The sequence below is a fragment of the Equus przewalskii genome, unplaced genomic scaffold, assembly GCF_037783145.1.
Source record: "Equus przewalskii isolate Varuska unplaced genomic scaffold, EquPr2 contig_7247, whole genome shotgun sequence".
In the NCBI taxonomy this organism is placed as follows: Eukaryota; Metazoa; Chordata; class Mammalia; order Perissodactyla; family Equidae; genus Equus; species Equus przewalskii.
The window spans coordinates 54,022-75,901 of record NW_027227986.1 but is presented as its reverse complement, the minus strand read 5'-3'; the positions used below and the strand labels follow the sequence as shown (position 1 = coordinate 75,901).

The following is a 21,880-nucleotide window of genomic DNA, read 5'->3' as shown; positions in this document are numbered from 1 at the left end:
GAACTATTTTTTGTGTTTTCTTGTAACTCTAGTTTCTTTATGACAACTATTTTGAATTCTCTGTCACTTAGATTATAATTTCTGTGACTTCAGGTTTGGTTTCTGAAGACTTGTCATTTTCCTTCTGATCTGCAGTGTTACTGTAGTTCTTCATGGTGTTTGATGAATTGATCCTTTGCCGGCATATTTGTGGTACTATCAAGTCACAGATTCCACCTGCCACTGCTGGCTGTGGGCAGGAAGTGTATTTTCTGATCCTGCCCTGTCTGGTGGTAGCTGTGCCAGTGGGGTCACTCTGCATCTATGTTGGCTGGCCACAGCCACTCAGCAGGTGGAGCCAATTGAGCTGGTGCACTTGATGGGTGGGACAACTTCTCATGGGCTCAGGCACCACCACTCTGTGGGAAGCATTCATGTGGGTGGGGCCACCTCAGTAGGTGGGTGCTCCCGCAGGCTGGGCTACCACTCCAAAAGCACTCATGTGTGGGCTGGGCTGTCCCCATCTCCACTCACAATTGCACCAGCCACTGTGTGAGGATCCGCAACCTCGATCACTCTGCCACTGGGGAGGGGAATGGGTCCACTCACCTAGTTCCACTACTTCTCTGGGATCCAGTCCTCCCACCTTTAGATGTGTAGCTGTGTGGATCTCTCTGGTGTCCTGTTGTGTTGTGTAGGGAATCCTCTGTTGGTTAATGAATGTCATTTAGTTGTAACATAGAGGGGATAAACAAAAGGAATAGCTCACTCCACCATGATGCTGACGCCACTCTCCAAGGCAAGAATTGTTAACTAATGTTAAGACCAGTTAGTGAAATGTTGCTCCTGAACTCATACAAAAAAAAAACCCACAAATCTTATCTCTTATTTTCAAAAATGCTGCTGTCCAATAGAGAAACCAGGCTATATTTTCCCTAATTTAGTTATCCATCTTAACATCATTGATGTTACCACAGCCATATATCATGCTTTACTTATGTGATGTAATAAGAGGTATAAATCATCAGTTATCATGTATTCTAGTCACACATGCACACTTGTATCTATCAAACTTTTAGATTTAGCTTCCAGTTTACACGAACAAGAGACATAGAAGAACAAACTAATCTAAGTGATACCACTAAGAAACAATCAGACAAGTCTAAACTGTGGAACATTCTGTAAGTCAAGTGGCCCACATTCCAAAAAGTTGATGCCTTGAATAGACAAATGAGACCTCAGGGACATAATAACCAAATGCAGTTCATGGTCCTAGATTGGAGGCTAACTAGGAAAACACAGCTGTTTAAGTACATTTTGGAAGTCAACAGAGATATGTGAAAATAGACTATTAGATGAATTACTATTTTATTAAATGTAACAATGCTAGTTAGGCTATGAAAGAAAATGTCCCTTTTAAAAGAGACATATCAAAGTTGCAGGATTCAAAATCAACGTACAAAAATCAGTTGTGTTTCTACATATGAGCAACAAAGTCACATAAAGAGACATTAAGGATACAATCCCATTTACAATTGCAACAAAAAGAATAAAATATCTAGGAATAAACTTAACCAAAGAGGTGAAAGACCTGTACACTAAAAATTATAAAACATGTTCAAAGAAATTGAAGACACAAATAAATGGAAAGATATTCCATGCTCTTGGATTGGAAGTATTAATGTAGTTAAAATGTCCATACTTCCTAAAGCAATCTATAGATTCAATGCAATCCCTATCAAAGTTATAATGACATTTTTCACAGAAATACTACAAAGGATCCTAAAATTTATATGGAACAACAGAAGATACCGAATAGCTCAAGGAATCCTGAGAAAAAAGAACAAAGCTGGAAGTATCACATTCCCTGATTTAAAAATATACTACAAAGCTATAGGAACCAAAACAGCATGGTATTGGCAGAAAAACAGACACAGAGATCAGTGGAACAGAATCAAGAGCCAAATAAACCCACACATCTATGGACAGCTAATAATAAATAAATAAACACATAAATAAATAAATAAAGGAGATATACTGAATCTAAAAAGAATTTCCTGTAAAACTATTAACAAATGGAATTCCAAAAGTTTCTCTTTACCTTACACTGGCAGGATGGTAATACTTAAATAAGAAAAAAAAAAAAAAGCTGAAGAGATTGCACTACAGAAACTTGGCAGAGAGCAAAGAAGAGAATAAGTTTGAAAAGAATAAATTCCAAAGTTGGGACTTCTGACCAATTTCATACTCTTGCAGTTCAAGGTCAAAACAATGTTTTTATTTCTATCCTATGAAAAATATGAGATCAATTATTAGATTAAAAAAAAACTAAAGGAGCTACTCCTACACATCAGGTGCACAAGAAAAACCCATATCAAAACAGGTAGGAGATTCTGACACACAATTCATTAGAAAAATGCTTAGATTAAAAAAATGAATTTATAACACAAAGAGTGAACTCTACTGTAAACTATGGGCTTTAGTTTAATAACGTATCAATATTGGTTCATCAGTTTCAACAAATGAACAACACCAATGCAAGACATTAATAATAGGGAGCACTGTGGTGGGGGTGGGGAGGGAGAGGGAATATACAGCAACTTTCTAGACTTTCTGCTCAATTATTCTGTAAAACTAAAACTCTTCTAAAAATAATGTCTATTAATTTAAAAACATGAATTTAGCACTTACAAAAATCTATTACATTTCTATATATCTTGAAAAATGTGGTCAAAAGTTAAAAAATATATTTATATTAGCACAAAAAATATTAAATACCAAGAAATAAATCTCACAGTTATCTGGAAGACCTCTTCCAGATAACATAAAGAAAGTATACTACAAACTATAAAGCTTTTCTGCAAGACTTAATGAAGGCCTTAAAAATATGGAGGGATATACGATAATCAATGACTAGAATATTCAGTGTTATAAATTTGCATGGATTGGAAGACTCAACATTGTAAACATGTCAGTTCTCCCCAAACTGATATACAGATTTACTTTAATCTCTTTAAAAATTCCAACAGATTGTTTGTGGAATTTAACAAACACACGACAAAGTGGTAGTTAAATTTATTGCAAAACTGGCTATCAATCTGGCAGAAAATTAAATTTTAATTCACTTTTGTATTATATAAAAATTAGCTGAAAACGTATCAATGACTTACTTATAAAAAGTAATAATATTAATCCCTCCAAAAATTATAAAAGTAATAATAATAATCCCTCCAAAAATAATCTAGCTGACTAAATTTAGAGCCGGGCGAGATCTTCACCAAACAGAAAATCCAGAAGTAAAAAACAAAAGATTAACAAATTACCCCTATAAAACATAAAAGATTTTATGTAGGAAAAAAGTTTTTAATATCTATAGAAAAACTATAGATATGGAAAAAGTGTTTTTGATACAGATAAACAAAGGATTAATATCTAAACATTCAATAAACCCTTATGAATTACAAGGAAATAGTCAAGTAACATGAAAAGGCAATTACAGAAGGACAAATCCAAATGATCAAGAAGCATATATATGAAAAGTTGCTCAAATCTACTAGTCGTTGGAAAAGCAAATTAAAAAACACTACATCAATTTATTTCCATTAGACTAACAAAGAATGAAAAGTGCAATAACACTTATTATTGGCAGAGATGTGGGAAAAGATTAATCTCACATATGCAAAAGGAAATGAATGTTTGCCAACTCAAAAAATACATATATACAGATTTATTGAAAGACATTTGCTGATTATAATTGCTAATAAATTTAATATGAATAAAATTATGAATATAGACTTATAATTGATCATTAGAAAACTAACATTTAAAAATAATGAGGAAAATTTATTAGGGTAAAATATTTTTAACCTATTTTATCAAGCCTTTGATCGAAAACAACAAAAATATAAACTTCACAAGATAAAACCCATCTCTTTATGTAATGGTTAAGATTATGGGCTCTGGAGTTAACAAACTGTAAGTTCAAACCCTAGATACACCACTAGATCCGAGAGTCCTGAGATAGTTTAACCTCTTCAAATCCCAATCTTCCATTCGTAAAAGGTTGATAAGCATAGAAATAAATTTTAGGAACCTTTTTTTATTCTCTGACAACCAGAAAGAGAGCACAAGGCCTGAATAAAGCACGTAATGGTCAAAGTGTAAATAGTGAGAAACGAATAACAATTCCCTAAAATTAAGCAACTTCCATTGTCACAGATTTTTGTTTTCTTTCTAAGAATACTCAAACATTATTCTTACATGAATAAATATGCAATATCATGAGGCCTTAGGGTAAGATAGGACTTTTTCCAATCTGAAAATCTACTCAGTAATTCATCCGCCTCACCAACTGTAGAAATCTTATTTTTATCTGACCACAGCTCCAATGATGACAGCACAACAGTAACATTAAATTGGGCAAACATCTAAAAACAGAAGAGATAAATAGATGAAAAATTAATCTTTATGTTATTTTACCATAACCACGAAATAAATTCAATGTCTCAACAAATCCTCACTCAGTTTATACGGATGACTTAATTATAACGCAATGCCACAGCAAACTCATGCAAATTATCACTCAACACCAGGATGAGTCTTTCTAACTAGTATGAAAAGGACAATACTTACCGAATTTACAAGGCCAATAATTTCGATGATTTTATTTGTTATAATCATGCTATCAGAGCCCAAGTAATCATACTGAAAAACAAAATTAATTTTAAACACAATTTGTTATGTAATATATTTAAGATTTACTCTCCATCTACTCTCAGAGGTTTGAGGCTGCTTTGGGGTTAAAACAGTTCAAAATAAGACAGTAACGAAAAGTGAATATAAGTTGGCTCAATGATACATACTGGTGGAAATGCAAAATTGTATAGCCATTCTGGCAAGTAGTTTGGCAGCTTCTTTCTTTTTTTTTTTTTTGACAAAGATTAGCCCTGAGCTAACTACTGCCAGTCGTCCTCTTTTTGCTGAGGAAGCCTGGCCCTGAGCTAACATCCGTGCCCATCTTCCTCTACTTTATATGTGGGACACCTGCCACAGCATGGCGTGCCAAGCGGTGCCATGTCCACACCCGAGATCCGAACGGGTGAACCCCAGGCCACCGAGAAGCGGAACGTGCAAACTTAACCACTGCGCCACCGTGCTGGCCCTGGCAGCTTCTTTCAAAACAAATAATGAACGTATCATATGACCCAGCAATTGTACTCCTGGGCATTTATTCCAGAGAAATAAGAACTGATGCTGACAAAATCCTATAAGTGAATGTTCACAATATCTTTATTCATAATAGCCCTAACTTGGAAACAGTTTATGTGTCCTTCAAAGGTTAACTGGTTAAATAAATTGTGGTACATTCATACCATACCATAATATGCTACTCAGTAATAAAAAAGGAACTGAACTGGTGATATATGGAACAGCTTGGATAAACCTCAAGAAAATAATACTGAATATAAAAAACACCTCAAAAGGATACATAATACATGATAGCATTTATACAACATACCCGAAATCACAGAGATGGAGAACAGCTTAGTGATTGCCAGAGGTAAAAAAAGTATAGCAAAGGGGGGAGAGATGGGTATGACTATAAAGGGATAATGTAAGAGAGTCTTGTGGTGATGTACTGTTGAGTGTCTTGATTGTGTTAGTGGTTACACAAGGCTACATATGTGATACTATCACATAAAACTACAGAAAAACACACAAAAGAGTGTACATATGACTGCTGAAATCTGAATAAGCTCTGTGGAATGTGCCAATGTCAAATTCCATATCTATAAATCATCTCTCTAGAGAACACCATCACTTGGATGCTCCAGAGGACCCTCAAATTAAACACATCCAAAACTAAACTCATCAGGCTCCCCCAAAAATCTGCTCCTACTTACATTTCCAGTACTTTAGTGCACAGTATTATTATCTATGACCTCCCACACTTATTATACTACACGTTCCATAACAGCATAACTTTTTCTGTTTTATTAACTGCTGTGTCCTCAGTAAATAGAACTCTAACTGGCATCTAGATGATGCTCAATAAATTTATTAAATGAATGAATAAATCAAATCAATTTACAAGTCTTTGTAATTCAACCTCATCAGTAACTTTTAAAAGTGTCATTTTCTTTCTATTCCTAATACTACTAATTTATAAATTTTTACTTTAATTACTTCAATAGTCTCTTAAATTGTTCTTCCTTCTCCAATTTTCCCACCAGCAATCCAGTCCCTACACTATTACAAAAATGATGATTCTAAAATGAAAACATGAACATGTCACTCCCCTGCTCAAAATCTATCAATGACTCTCTATCACGTTTAGGATAAAATTCAAATATCATGTCAATTCTTCATTTCTTTCCATTTCCCTTCTTCAATCCTGTGTATTAATCATACTAAAATTCTTGCAGTTTTCTGAAAAGAACCTTCTCTCATACTTATCTGCCCTTGCAAAGGAAGGTTTTTCACAAAGTCTTCCCTGGTCCTACCCTCCCCCTGTTACCCAACTAATCAATCCAGAATCCAACCCACAACCACCTCCATTATCAGGCTCTTATACTCCAAGCCATTGTTCCCCTGCCCTAATCACCCAAGGGCCAGGTACCAGACAACCAGAGACAACCCCTACACCCCAGAATCCACTGAAACTAGCCTAGTCTGAACCCGTTTACCTTGCCTTGCCCGTTCCTTCCCACAGAAACCACAATCAAGGCTCCTTGCTCATGTTTTCCCCTTGCTCTCTCTGTCTCCTGACCTACCCTGTTTCTCCCCTATGTGGTTTCTGCATGATGTGGTGTGCCCTCTCCTTTTTGGAACTCTGAATAATAAACTATCCTTCCAATAGCAATCATCTCCTTATCTGTTGGCCTTACCATACCTGAATAATAATAAAACCTACATTTTAAAACACCTACTTGCATTATCTTATAGTACCCCAAGTTACAACTGTGTGTTTCCATGTCTTTCTACATTATTGGACTGTGTTTTTATTGTACCATATTCTTCCCTCTATCATGGCACTGAAATCACTAGGCTACTATTGTGGATTTAAAATTTGTGAAGTCACTGAATACAATATCACTATTGTTCTTCTTTATATGCCTGACATCTAGTAACACAGATGTCATAGCTGGCTTGATATTAAAGAATATGAAAATATGCATAAGAACATGGAAAGGGGATATTTAATCAGTATTATATGGCTGGAAGACCTGGAAATTTGGACAAGAGCTTTTAAAACAACTAAAAATTTGTAACATAATCCTGAAAAAAATGATTTTCATAATCCAAAATATTCCCTGGAAATTTAGTCATCTTTACTAGAAATACCTGAGCTTTCTCTTAAATGTTCCCTTCACTCTTTTCCCTACAAGCTAATAAAGTATTTTCATATCCTTCTCCAAATCTCACCTGTCTCTGATCCTCAACTCTAGCTTTCCGACGAGCTATACGATCCTACAAATAGAATTGGTGATGAGTATCATTCGTATTCTCTGTGGTATTCCATAGGTGTGACAATCAAATGTTTATCATCAGAGCAAAATCTGGAAAGTATATATTTGCCTGTTTTCTGAGATCTTTGAAATATAGGTGAAATAAAGCCACACCTGGTTGAGTACAAACTAAGTTATCATCGCAAGGTTTTAAAGTTCAGAGATCTTCAAATTGTTTATGGGAATTGGAGATCTAGAGGTACGTTTAGATCAGGTAAACAACAGGATAGAATAGGTGCACCATTAAAAACTACTAAAATAAATCTCGACACATTAATGTAAACAGTTCTCATAAACAGTTACCCTATCATCACTTTTGTGCCAATAAATATTGTATGTGGCAAAACATTCCCCAGACTGCATACTGCTCTTCAAGTGCCCTAAAACAAGAATTAAAAGCTTAAAGAATTCACTTAAAACAATATCACTATTAAAAAACACCATGGATTTAGAGAGGTCCTAATGATGTAAAGTAACAGCAAAAAAATCATTTTGTTATGCAGGACTGTTATGTAAAGATTTCAAACAAAACATTTCTGAGAGAACTAGTGTAATTTTGAATATATGGTTTTTCAGTTTGCAAATATTTCCATATTTCCACTTTTCTCTCCATGACATATTAGTAAGAAGATCGGAATCCTTAAGTTCTTTTCTAGCCAGAGATAATCACACAATCACACCAAATATTTAAAAGCAAAGAATAAGCAAAACACATACCAAAACTTTGTCCACCACAATATGCACTTCTAGATAAAGAGGAATTAAATCTGGAACAGCTGATTCTGACTAGAAAGAAGAAAAACAGCATTTAAAAACAAAAACTTCCATAAATTATCTATTTTGAACTTTTACGATCTTTTTCCCACCTTTATTGAGGCATAATTGACAAATAAAAATTACACATATTTAAAGTGTAAGACTTGAAATTTTGATAAACATATACATCGTGAAATAATTGCCACCATCAAGCTAACTGATGTATCCACCTCACATAGTTACCGTTTTGTTTGTGTGTGTTTGGGGGGTTGGGGGAGCCTGCAATAACAACCCTCTTAGCAAATTTCAAGTTTATAGTACAGTATTGTTAACTATAGTCACTTTACTGTATATTAAATCTCCAGAACTTAATAATTTTGCATAACTAGAACTTTGTACCCTTTGACCAACATTTCCCCATGTCTCCTTCTCCACAGCTCCTTGCAACAACCATTCTACTCTCTGCGTCTACGAGATTGACTACTTTAGATTTCACACATAAGTGAGATCACAGAGCATTTGTCTTTCTGTATCTGGCTTATTTTACCTAGCAGAATACCCTCCAGGTTCATCCATATTGTCACAAATGGCAGCATTTCTTTCTTTTTTAAGGCTGAATAATATTCCATTGTGTAAGTTTATACATATATGTCACATTATCTTGATTCTTGATCCTTCATTCTTCAACTCACAGTTAGGTTGTTTCCATATCTTGGCTATTATGAATAATGCTGCAACAAACAAGAGAGTGCAGATATCTCTTCAAGATACTGATTTCATTTCCTGCGAACATACACCTAGAAGTGGAATGGCTGGATCATATGACAGGTCATTTTAAATTTTTTTAGGAACTTCTATACTGTTTTCCATAGTGGCTGCACAAATTTATATTCTCAACCAAAGTGTACAATTGTTCCCTTTTCTCCATATCCTCGCCAACACTTGTTATCTTTCGTCTTCTTTGGTAACAGCCATCCTAGCAGGCGTGAGGTGATATCTCACTATTGTCTTTTATTTGCATTTCCCTGATGATTAATGATGTTGATTACCTTTTCATATATCTGATGGCCATTTGTATGTCTTCTTTTAAGAAATGTCTACTCAGGTCCTTTGCCAGTTGTAAATCTTGTTATTTCTTTTTGCTATTGAGTTGTATGAGTTTCTTATATATTTTGGATATTAACCTCTTATCAGCTATACAGTTTCCACTATTTTCTCCCATTCTGTAGATTGTCTTTTCATTTTGTCGACTGTTTCTTTTGCTGTGCGGAAGCTTTTTAGTTTGACGTAGTCTTGCTTATTTTTGCATTTTTTGCCTGTGCTTCTGGTGTCATATCAAAAAAATCATTGCCCAGACCAATGTCAAGAAGTTTTTTCCTTATGTTTTCTTCTACAAGTTTTACTATTTAAGGTCTTACGTTTTAAGCATTCAATCCATTTTACCACAGCACTTACAGGATATGCTAGGGTGTTTGCTTTTTACAATTGGTTAATATCAATATATAGTGTTTTAAGTTTCATGGCAATGGACTTAAGTTATAAGAACATTGGTTGTGAAGCTATATAACCTTCATTAGATCCACAGCTAAGAATAAAAGAAATAGCATGTCTAACCATCTATTTCATCTGCATGTCAGAAATAAATTAAACTTCTGCTCTACAAATTATTTAGGTGTGGAAGATTTTTTTAAACCTTTACATTTTTTGCAGTGCCTCCCATCAAGAGATGAGCCTATTTCCTCTCACTTCAGTATAGGTTGGGCCTTGTAACTTGCATTAACCAATTAATGCAGTGGAAATCCCAGTTTGCCAGTTCTGAGTCTGAGTCTCAGGAAGCCTTGCATACAGTTACTCCTACTCTCAGAACCCTATTTAAACACCATTTGTAAAAGCCTGAGCCAGCCTGCTAGATAAGAAACGAGGGGCCCATCCACACCCATTGCCCCAGCCAAAACCAGGAGAATGCTTCATGAAGAAGGAAGCTACTGAATTTCTGTAAGAGAGCACTGTGCTGTTTGAATTTACCCATGTGCCATCACATCCTCCACTGTCAGTGGCAGTCATGAGGATGGTGGCCCCTGCTCCTGATGTGGCTTACTGGTGCCAGAGTAGCAATACCAAATTTGTTTTCAAAGAATTACAGTTGTGTGTTGAGCTGTCCAGTGTCTCCCAAAGGATGGACTCAAGGATTTGCCTCTGTCTTCTCATCTTGGAACTTTCACTGGGTTAGAGTGGGTACCCAGCTGGTGTTTGTCAAAAGCATTTAAAGCCCAAAACACTAGCTGCAGCTACCTGACACAAGGGATAACAGATAGGACAAACAACAGGCACACTGAAAAGCCTAGGGAAGAAGAGGCTGAGGGAGGAGATACGTGTGGGAGTAAAGGCTATGAAAAGCTTCAGCATATACCAGGAAATCTAAAAGGTCACACAAGCCCAGGGCTGGATACAGGCTTAGTAAAGTGTTGAGAAGGTGCCGGGCATTCTCCTCTGACTGACCTTTAGGTACTGTGCAAACAAGAGTAAAGGCTAAGGTAGAGTTGTAAATGAGCAGGATAAGCATTGCAGGAATGCCCACACACAGAGGCAAACTGCAAAAACCAGAAGAGTTTGTTGTTCTTATCATTTTTATTGTTGGTTACAGTCATTTAAGGAAATCTCTATCAATTCATTAGCTGATCATTAACGGAAAATAGATTTAGAAACAAATCATAGTCTATAACAAAAATAGTTCAGAAAAATCACTAAACAAACAAACTATAACCCACAATAAGCAAGAATGGCAAACCATGAGAAGGGTGGGAAATTTGATTTCTAGAGTTACCACTTTGTAATATTCAAAATGTCTAGTTCACAACAAAAAAATTTGAAGCATGCAAAGAAACAAGAAAGTGTGGGCCCATTCGCAGGGAAAGAAAGAAACAGAACCTATTCCTACGGAAGCCTAGACATTGGACTAACAGGCAAAGATGCAAACCATGGAGAAAGAACTAAAGGAAATGAGAAGAATGATGTCTCACCAAGTAAAGAATAACAATAAAAATATAGAAATAACAAAAGAGAAATTCTGAAGCTTAAAATATAGTAACAAAAATGAAAATTCAAATGTCAAAACAAATCAATCGGGGCCGGCCCAGTGGTGCAGTGGTTAAGTTCGCACATTTTGCTTTTTGGCAGCCTGGGGTTCACCAGTTCAGATCCCAGGTGCAGACATGGCACTGCTTGGCATGCCATGCTGTGGTAGGCATCCAACATATAAAGTAGAGGAAGATGGGCACGGATGTTAGCTAAGGGCCAGGCTTCCTCAGCAAAAAAGAAGAGAACTTAGCTCAGGGTTAATCTTCCTAAAAAACAAAGAAAGAAATCAATCAAGGTTATTCAGTATGAGGAACAGAATTAAAAAAGAATAAGAAAAATGAACAGAGTCTAAGAGACCTGTGGGACATCATCAAGAATATCAACATATGCATAATAGGTGTCCCCAGAAGAAGAGAAAGAGAAAGGAGCAGAAAGGAAATTTGAATAACTAATGGGTGAAAACTTTCCAAATTTGTTGAGAGACATGAATCTACACATCCAAGGAATTTGAAAAACTCTAGGTGGGGTAAATTCAAAAGTATCCACACCAACACACATTAAAATCAAACTGTCAAAAGCCAATGATAAAGACAGAATTTTGAAAATAGCATGGTAGAAAGCAACTCATCATGAACAAAGGATCCTCAAAAATATTAACATCCAATTTCTCATTAGAAACCATGGAGGCAAGAAGCAGTGGGATGACATTTAAAGTGCTGAAAGAAAAAACCGTCAACCAAGAATTTTGCATCTAAGAAAACTAATCTTCAAAAATGAAGGGGAAATTACGACATTCCCAGATAAACAAAAACTAAGGGAGTTGGTTGCCAGTAGAGTTGCCAGTTATGGGCTGAACTGTCTCCTCTCAAAATTCATACACTGAAGTCCTAACCACCAGTGACTATACTTGGGGATAGGGCCTTTAGAGAAGTAATTAAGTTTGGTCATTAGAGTGGGCCCTAGTCATAACTGGTACCCTTATAAAAAGAGAAAATTAGGATAAAGACACATACAGAAGGGAGACCATGTGAAGACACAGGGAAAAGATAGCCATCTACAAGCTAAACAGAGAGGACTCAGAAGGAATCAACCCTGCCAACACCTCGATCTCAGATCTCTACCTCCAGAACTGTGAGAAAACAAATTTGAGTCGTTTAAATCACCTGGTCTGAGGTACTTTGTTTTGATAGCCCTAATACACTATCCTCAATAAATACCAAAGTTAGTCTCTCAAGCCAGAATGAAAGTACATTAGGTAACTCAAAGCTGTACAAAGAAATAAAGAACACAGTAAATGGGACTACTTTGGTAAATACAGGAGCCAGTATTATTATCTTTTTGGCTTGTAACTCCTCTATTTTCTCATACTATTTAAAACCAAATGCATAAAGAAATAATTATAAATTAATTTCAATGAGAGTACAATGTGTAAAGATATGATTTATGACAACAACAACATAAAGGGATTAGAAATATATAGGAGCAGAGATTTTTGTAAACTATGAATGCTAAACTGACATTAATTAAAACCAAGATTATTATAAATTTAAGATGTTAATTATAATGTCCAAGGTAAGCACTAAGAAATTAAGTAAAAATATACAGAAAAAAATGAGAAGGGAATCAAGACAATACACAAGTAAAAAATCAAATAAACAAAAGAAAGCAGTAATGGCATAGTTGAAGAACAAAAATATATATAAAACATATAGAAAATGATAAAATTAGAAGTAAATCTTTCCTTGTCATTAATTACTTTAATTGTAAATGTATCAAACTCTCCAATTAAAGGACAGAGATTGGCAGAATGGATCAAAAAATATGATCCAACTATATACTGTCTAAAGAGACTAACTTTAGATCCAAAGACAGAAAAAGTTGAAACTGAAAGCATGGAAAAAGATATGCCATGTAAAAGTAACCAATAGTAACTGAGATGGCAACAGTAATATCAGAAAAAGTATATATACTTTAAGCCAAAAAATTTTAAAAGAGACAAAGAAGGATATTATATATTGATAAATGGGTCAATCTATGAAAATATACAATTAAAAGCATATACATACCTAAAAATAGAGCCACAAAATATCTGAAGCAAAAAACTGAAGGGGAAAATTGAGAGATCTACAATAATAGTTGGAGACTTCAATACCCCACTTTCATTAATGGATAAAATAACTAAACAGAAGATCAAGAAGGAAATAGAGGACCTCACCAGCACTATAAACCAAAGAGATCTAACAGACATATACAAAATGCTTCACACAACAGCAGAATATACACATTATTCTCAAGTGCTCTTGGAATACTCTGCAGGGTAGACCATCTGTTAGGTCACAAAATGAGTCAATAACTCTTTTAAAGAGTTACACCATGTAAAGTATCTCCTCTGACCACATGGAATGATATTCCCAATCAATAACAGAAAAAAAAAATTGGGAAATTAAAAAATACATGGAAATTCAACAAAACATTCTTAACCAATGGGGCAAGGAAGAAATCATAAAATTGAAAGTATTTTTATTATAAATTTTACTTTTGAAACAAATAGGTTTTATAGGCTATTTTTGCAGCATACAATTCCCACTCCCCATGTTTAATACAAAATATACATGAAGAGGTATTTTGTTGTTGTTTTTAAACCAAAAGTTGACTAGCAAATATTGTTTACTCACCCACTATGAAAAGCAGGTTAGCTCTGACAACATAATGGTAAATCAGTCAAACTGTCACTGGCATTGTTTTGTTGTGCTTTTGCCTGGTAACCCCTGTAACCCCCTCCCCCCATTTTGCCCCCTTCTGCCACCAATGCTGTCTGTGGAAACCACAAACTTGGTCTCTGTATCAAGGAGCTTGGTTTTTTTTCCTTTAGGTTCCACATGTAAGAGAGATCATATGGTATTAGTCTTGCTCTGACATTATTTCACTTAGCATAATGCCCTTGAGATCCATCCATGTTATTGCAAATGGCAACATCTCCTTTGTTTTCAGACTAAATGATATTCCATCTTGTATATATATATACACCGCAATTTCTTTATCCATTCATCCATCAATGGGTACTTAGGATGTTTCAATATCTCGACTACTGTAAATAATACTGCATAGAACATGTGGTGCACACCTTTTCAAGTTAGTATTTTTGTTTTCTTTAGATAAACACCCAGAAGTTGAATTGCTGATTCACATGGGTAGTAGAAGCTGAGTCACAATCTCATCATAAACTCTACCCCCAGAAGGGTGATCCACAATCAGGAAGGAATTGAAAACCCCAGCTTCTCCCTAAGGAGCGAATGGTTTGAACCTATATCTGGCACCTCACTGTTAAGACTTGCCCTGAGCGAGGAGCACCCAGAACGTCTAGCTTTGATGACCAATACTGCTCGCATCCACAAGATAACAGATAAACAGTTGTTAAAGAGTTTGCACGTACAGACTTACCAACCCCAGGACCCAGCACAAAGGCAGCTGACTAAAAAGAGCCCAGACTTTCTGTGAGAGGCTTATTTGCTTATGTTAAAGCATCAGCCTGGGGAGGCATCAAATTTAACACAATTCAGGGGCCTACTGAAATACTCTCCAAAGACGAGGCAGGAGGGTACAATCTTTGAGCACTCCCTCTTCCTTGCTTCAGGTTACTACTATCTCTTGGAAAGGAGGTTTACACTCAGCTGGCACCCTAACTTTTGTGGCTGCCACCCAGAGGACATCAGTAGGTCACCTGGTTCCTGTGGCCAGTGAGGCTTAGCTCCCAGTTCCCACAAGACAGCAACAGAGAAAGAGTTCTTATCTGGCTACGAGCCCCAGAGCACAGCAGAAAGCAAATAGATTGAGTAGCCCAATCTTTCTGGGAATGTAAATGTAAATGGATTAAATTATTCAATAAAGAGAAAGAGTGGCTGAATGGATATAAAAACAAGAGTCATCTATATGCTGCCTACAAGAGACTTGCTTCAGATGTAAGGTCAATCACAGACTGAAAGTGAAGGAGTGGAAAAAGATATTCCATGAAAATGGAAACCAAAAGAAAGCTGGGGAAGCTATACTTCTATCAGACAAAACAGACTTTAAAACAAAGACTAATAAGAGATAAAGAAGGTCATTATATAATGTTAAAGGGATCAATCCAACAGGAAGATATAACATTTGCAAATATTTATGCACCCAACATAGGAGCACCTAAATATATAAACAGACCTAACGGGGGAAGTAGACAGCAATACAATAATAATAGGGGACTTTAATACCCCACTTTCATCAATGGATAGACCATCCAGATGAAAATCAATAAGGAAACATTGGCCACAAACAACACAATAGACCACACTATGTATTATCATACACTATGATCAAGTGGTGAAACATTTCATCCGAAAGCAAAAGAACACACATTTTTTACACACACACATGAAATACTATCCAGGATGGATCATAAGTTAGGAAAAAAACAAACCTTAATAAATTTAAGATTTAAATAATATCAAGCGTCTTTTCTGACCACAATAGTATGAAACTAAAAATCGATTGTGAGAAGAAAACAGAAAATTCATAAATATATGGAGATTAAACAACATACTACTGAACAACCAATGGGTTAAAGAAGAATTCAAAAGAGAAATAAAAAATTCCTTGAGAGAAATGAAAATGGAAATACTACATACAAAAACTTGAGGGATTGACAAATAGAAATGGCAAGCAATAGGATATATTGGGGTACATGAGGAAGCCATTTGGTGTAAACCTAATTCGGCCTGACTTTGCTATTTCTTCCAAAAGGGACTGACTGTGGCCATTGAGCATGCATTGTATATCTGCTTTAAAACATTTACTATGGCAAGAACAAAGGCCCTTGAGATAAAGGTGCAACTTCCCTCCCCCTCCCAACGTTGGCATTTCCTTAAGGATTAAGCATCATTCCTTAGGCTAGGAACTGATTGCTGCACTCACCTGTGACCACCCAGCTTGAGACAATAGACTTGCCTCCTGCTATGCCCTCCGAGATAGCAGACCCACTACCTGCTGTGTCCATCAAGCCCTGTGCCAACAGGGCAATCTTGTGACTATTGTGGGAGGGACATTTCAATCATATGTGAAACGTCCTGTTTGGGGGTATATAACCACGCTGTACACCTCACTTCTTTGGTGCCCTTTCTTCCTTCGGGAAGAAAGGTCCCAGGCCATGGTCCTCAGATTTCAGCTCAGAATAAACTCTCCCAAATTTTCATTTATAGATTGGTTATGGATTATTTCGTCGACAGGATGCAGCAATTCTAAGAGGGAAGTCCATAGCAATAAATGCCGACATCAAGAAAGATGAAAGATTTCAAATAAACAACCTAACTTTATACCTCAAGATGCTAGAAAAAGAAGACCAAATGAAGCCCAAAGTTAGTAGAAGGAAGGAAACAATAGAGACCAGAGCAGAAATAATTGAAATAGAGACTAAAAAGAAGATAGAAAAGATCGAAACTAAGAGTCACAGGGAAAGAAAATTAAAAGCCAATAGCCCTGAACAAGACACAAAAATTCTCAAGTTATTAGCAAATTAAATTCAATAATACATTAAAATTATCATACACTATGATCAAGTGGTGAACGTTTAAAGTCGACATATATAAAAGAGTAAATCTTAAAATTTCTCATCACAAGAAAAAAAATTTCTAACTATGCTGATAGATGGTAACTAGTTATTGTGGTGGTCATTTCACAATATATACATATATCAAATCATTATGTTGTACACCTTAAACTAATAAAATGTTATATGAAAATTATATCACAATAAAACTGGAAGAAAAAATTTTAGCTATAAATTTTTAAAAAGAGTCACAGATCTAGGCGTTAAAAGCAAAAGCACAACCAAACACAAGGTGTCCCACCCTCCTCCCCTATATCCACAAAAATATGGTAAAAAAATATCTGAGGGGATCTGGGCAGAGCACCAACACTGTCTACCATACTGGGTAATCCAAGCCACTGTCAATTACCCTCCTAAATCCTTAGAAGGAAAAGAAAATTTTTAGTATTCAGTTAAAATTTCATTTTAAATTATATGCCTATATCTGATAGCACTGAATACTTTGGTGCTGCACATACATTTCATAGTCCATTTCAGTCCTCTATTATTTTGGATATAGGATTAGAAGCTATAACAGAGACATAAAAATAATGGTGGCTTAAACAATACTGGAGTTTATTTCTCTCTCACATTAAAGTCTGAAGAGGTATGGTGGTTTGGTCTTGTAAATGCTTCAGGAGTGAGGCTCATTCTACCTCACTGCTCTGCTACGTTTGGTACCATCCTCATCCTTGTGAACTATGATGTATCAACATGTCCACACTGCAGTCAGCAGGAAAGGGAAAAGGAAAACAGGATAAGCTCCCTTCCTTGAGAATTAAATGCAGATGTGACACATATTACACCTGCTCACATGTCATTAGCCATAACTAAAAGTTATGGCTTTATTAGCCATTAGTTATTAGCCATAGCTTTGTCACATGGTGCCAAATGGATGCAAGAGAAGCTGAGAAATGTAGTCTTTTCCTACATGCTCACCTAAATTCTGAGGGTTTTGTTTGTTTGTTTTTTAACTGACAGATGATGGGTAGAACATGTACTGGGACCACTAACACTGCCATATACCTCTTGTTCAAACTATGCATATTTATGCCACTTCTACTGGCACAAAAATTTTCTCCTTCACAATTACTTTAATGGAGACTAAAACATGCAGTTATGCAGGGTATACATGGAACAATTTACACGGCCATACATGACAATCTTGTTTACCACATTTCAATTATATCTATATTTTAACTAATGTTGACTCCTTGGTTATGAACGCAACATTTATAAATATTGACTTTATTGAATAATTTCCAGGAACATAGAGACAAAAGCAGGAACTGAGATTTTAAGCTTATATTGAATACACACTGGTTATTTTTTAGAAAGATAAGTATGTAACAGACAAATAAGAATTAAAATAAAACTGGTCATAAAAAGAAAATGATAGATTGTTGCAAGAAGAAAAAGGTGATGTATGTTTAAAGGAAATTGTAAGGTTAAGAAAAGGCAAGCATGGTCTCAAGGAAAGGATATTTGCTACAGCTATACAACAGGTAATAAATTCACTTTTAAAAATAAGTTAAAAGCAATAACTGCCTTGAAAGTAGTAATAAAGCATATACAACTCACTTTTTCACTTATAAAAAAGTTATAGGCCCTTGGGTTTTGTTCTATGCCTCGGTTATTTTCAGTAAGTACTGCAAGTCCATTGTTTTCATTCCTTAATTTATAAAGAAGATGCTGAAATTCCTCTGTATATTCCAGAGGCTCGATTCCATAAGAAACATTTTCAAATTGCAGTATTCCTCTGTAAAATTAAGGATAAAAATGTAAGTGCTTGCAATCAATTCTATATCATAAAACTCTGACAGAATCCAAAAACAACAAAGAAGATACAGAACATTTTTGAGATCAGTATTTAGACCTAAATTCTTTATGTTTTGGCGATGACTCTGAAGAGACAAAATATCTTCCCCAATCCTCAAAACTAACTTCTCATTTCATTTTCTTTATAGTTATAAATACAGCAGAAATTATGTAATCCATTGCTAGGTATACAAGTACACAGCATTAAGTGGTCAAATAATTCCCCTGTCCTTCAAGTCAAGACTTAATGAAAGCAATAGTGAATAGAAATTTTGATGTATTTTTGTCTAGTTTGCACTACTTTTGAAAAATGATTACATTGCTTGTATAACAAAAGGACATACAATAAGGAATCTCATTTATAAAAGTAAAATTTAACAGTAATTATGAAAACGTTAATTTTGTTTATGCACATAATATGAATAAGAAATTAAAATCTTAGATTTTAAAGAGTAAACAACTTTTATAACTATTCTCCCCTGAATACAGGTAACAGTTCAAGTGACTACTCCCTAAAAACCAAATTTCAGAGTTCCATGTAAAAAGCACTGAGGAACATTTCTTTGTAAAAACAAGGATCCTACACTGCAAAATGAAGGTGAAAAATTTACTGACAGAATCGAAAACTCTAAGCACTAAGGAGGAAACTCTACAATTCTTAGAGCATTTAAAATAGTGATATTACTGGAAACATATGAGCACTATATTAATAATGACTTGTTAATATAGAATTTGCCTTCTCTCTCTGAAGACAATTTTCCTTGAGAAAAAGCATGCCTTGTTTATCTTTATTTATATTTATATCAGCAAACACTAGGCTAGTAGCTGGTACATGGTACATATCAAAAATACTCTATTTGCTGAAAAAATAAGCTTTCCTAAATTTAGTTCCTCTAACTTTCTATAGTCAAGCACGATCAATCCTCATTTATATAGTCAAGAAAAAAAACAGATATAGAGCAAGGAGATCAGGAAATCTAAACCTTCAAGGACATTAGAAATGTGTCTGGTCAGTGAGGGAAGTGAGGAGAAATAATAAAAGAAACACGTTCAGAGGAGTATACCACTGAATAATCTCCACACGGAATCCTCTTCCAGCTCCCACTTAGTATAAACATAAATTCACTGCAGCCAAATATCATAAATATGGTGATCGCATATCAATGATAGAAAATACATAACCTCAGTCCAGAGCATGTGCTGAGTGTGACGACAGAACTTGGATATCCTTCAATATGTCCCTGGTAGTAGCATTGAGTCTAGGAAAGAATAAAAGTGAAGTGGTTACTTAGGAACTGACAAAACTTTCTAATGATTTCCTACTTTTATACTTAATAGAACTTTCTGAATATTTTTCACAGGCTACGTGGTTTATATCAGTATGAATACTCAGAAAAAAGTCTCCCCATATTTCCCGCTTTCACTATACTAACTACTCTTTTCAGATTAATACTTGAGATTATTATTTTACACCCTGCTTCCAAAGCATTATCTATATTTTAAGTAAAATTATTTTATAATATATAAATGTAAGTCATCAATTAAAAGGCAAAGACTGTGAATCTGAGGTTTTTAAAAATCTAAAATTCTGCTGAAAAGATATATCTAGTATTTAAGGGCAAAGGAAGATTGAAGAGCTGGAAATAGATATACCATGCCAACACAAACCAAAAGGAGGATTCTGAAGCTATGCTAACCCAGGAAAGGTAGACTTAAAGGCAAGAAACATCACTAGTGAGAAAGTATCACAATTTCATAATGATAAGTTTCAAATTCACCAGCAAGATATAAATATGACAAATTTCTATTGACTTAACAATATAGCTTCAAAGTATATGAAGCCTAAATTGAAAGAATAATAAAAAGAGAGAAATGCATAATCATAGTAAAAGATTTTTGAACATACATTTCTGAGTAACTGATAAATCAAACATTCAGAGCATACAGAAGATTTGAACAGCATGTTGATAACTTAATATAGGTAGAATACTATACTCAAAAATTGTAGAATACACTTTCTTTTTAAAGAACATGCAACATTTACAAAAATGAAACCATATTCTGGGCCATGAAGCACAACAACAAATTTTAAAGAACTGAAATCAGACAAAGTTTGGTCTCTGACCACAGTACAATTCAGCTAGAGAAATGGTAAACATCGCCACAGAAAAAAAATGGAAGATTATATGATTTCCAAAGATTCAACTGTGCTATAAATTTCTGTGAAATCAAGGTAAGATTTCTTATTAACACACTGCTTTATGTTGGAACTAAGAGGAGGATAAGGACCAAGAAAAGGAAACTTATGGTCCTATCCAATACATCCATGAAAAAACATGATGTCAAATTTAATATCTAAACAAATTTTTATTATATGCTAACTATGTGCTAGGCATCTTTCTAAGCAGTAAGGATACATCGGTGCATAAAACAGACCAAAAGCCCTGCCCTGTTTAGTCAAGGACTAGTAAGGTGGTTTTGAGCAAAGACTTGAATGACATAAGAGAGAAAAACATGTAGGTATCTTGGTAAACAGAAAGCATATGGGTCAAAAGACATAGGAAGTGCAAAGTTCTTCAGTGACCCAGGTTCAGTTCCCAAGCGTGGATCTACACCATTTGTCTATCAGTGGCCACACTGTATAGTGGCAGCTCACATACAAAACAAAAAAGAAGATTGGCAGCCGATGTTAGCTCAGGGCAAATCTTCCTCAGCAAAAAAAAAAAAAGAAGAAGAAGAAGAACAAAGAGATCCATGTGGCTGGAACAGATGTGCAATGTAGAAAACAACAGGAAATGAGGTCAGACAGGTAAAGAGGACCAGATCATATAAAGTTTGTAAGATAATGAAATGACTTTGGTTTTCACTTTGAGAGCCACAGGAGGTCATCCAGTGGAGGGTTCTCAACAGAGAAGCACATGATCTGACTAGGTGTCAATAAGATCTATCTGGTTGCCATGTTGAGAATTGACTAAGGAGATGGGCAAGCTGTGGAACTAGGGAAGTTTTTCAGGAAGTTATGGCAATAATCCAAACTAGATATGATGTTTACTTGTAAAAGGGGTGGTATCAGTGGATGGAGACAAAGGAAGAAGGTGGATCTGGATATAACTCTGAAGGAGAG

The 21,880-nt window shown here is 35.2% G+C and overlaps 1 protein-coding gene across 1 annotated transcript in view; it reads right to left on the bottom strand.

The window, feature by feature from the left end:
- Positions 1–2,438: 2,438 nt before the first annotated feature.
- Positions 2,439–21,880, bottom strand: part of LOC103540832 (disintegrin and metalloproteinase domain-containing protein 32-like) — a 67,311-nt gene continuing 47,869 nt past the window's right edge. The window contains exons 5-10 of the mRNA XM_070606850.1: positions 19,939–20,015; positions 18,520–18,697; positions 8,205–8,273; positions 7,405–7,449; positions 4,612–4,683; positions 2,439–4,406 (exon numbers count right to left, since the gene is read on the bottom strand). Coding sequence (XP_070462951.1) covers positions 4,236–4,406; positions 4,612–4,683; positions 7,405–7,449; positions 8,205–8,273; positions 18,520–18,697; positions 19,939–20,015 — 612 coding nt within the window. The 3' untranslated portion in view covers positions 2,439–4,235. The remainder of the gene's footprint in view (positions 4,407–4,611; positions 4,684–7,404; positions 7,450–8,204; positions 8,274–18,519; positions 18,698–19,938; positions 20,016–21,880) is intronic.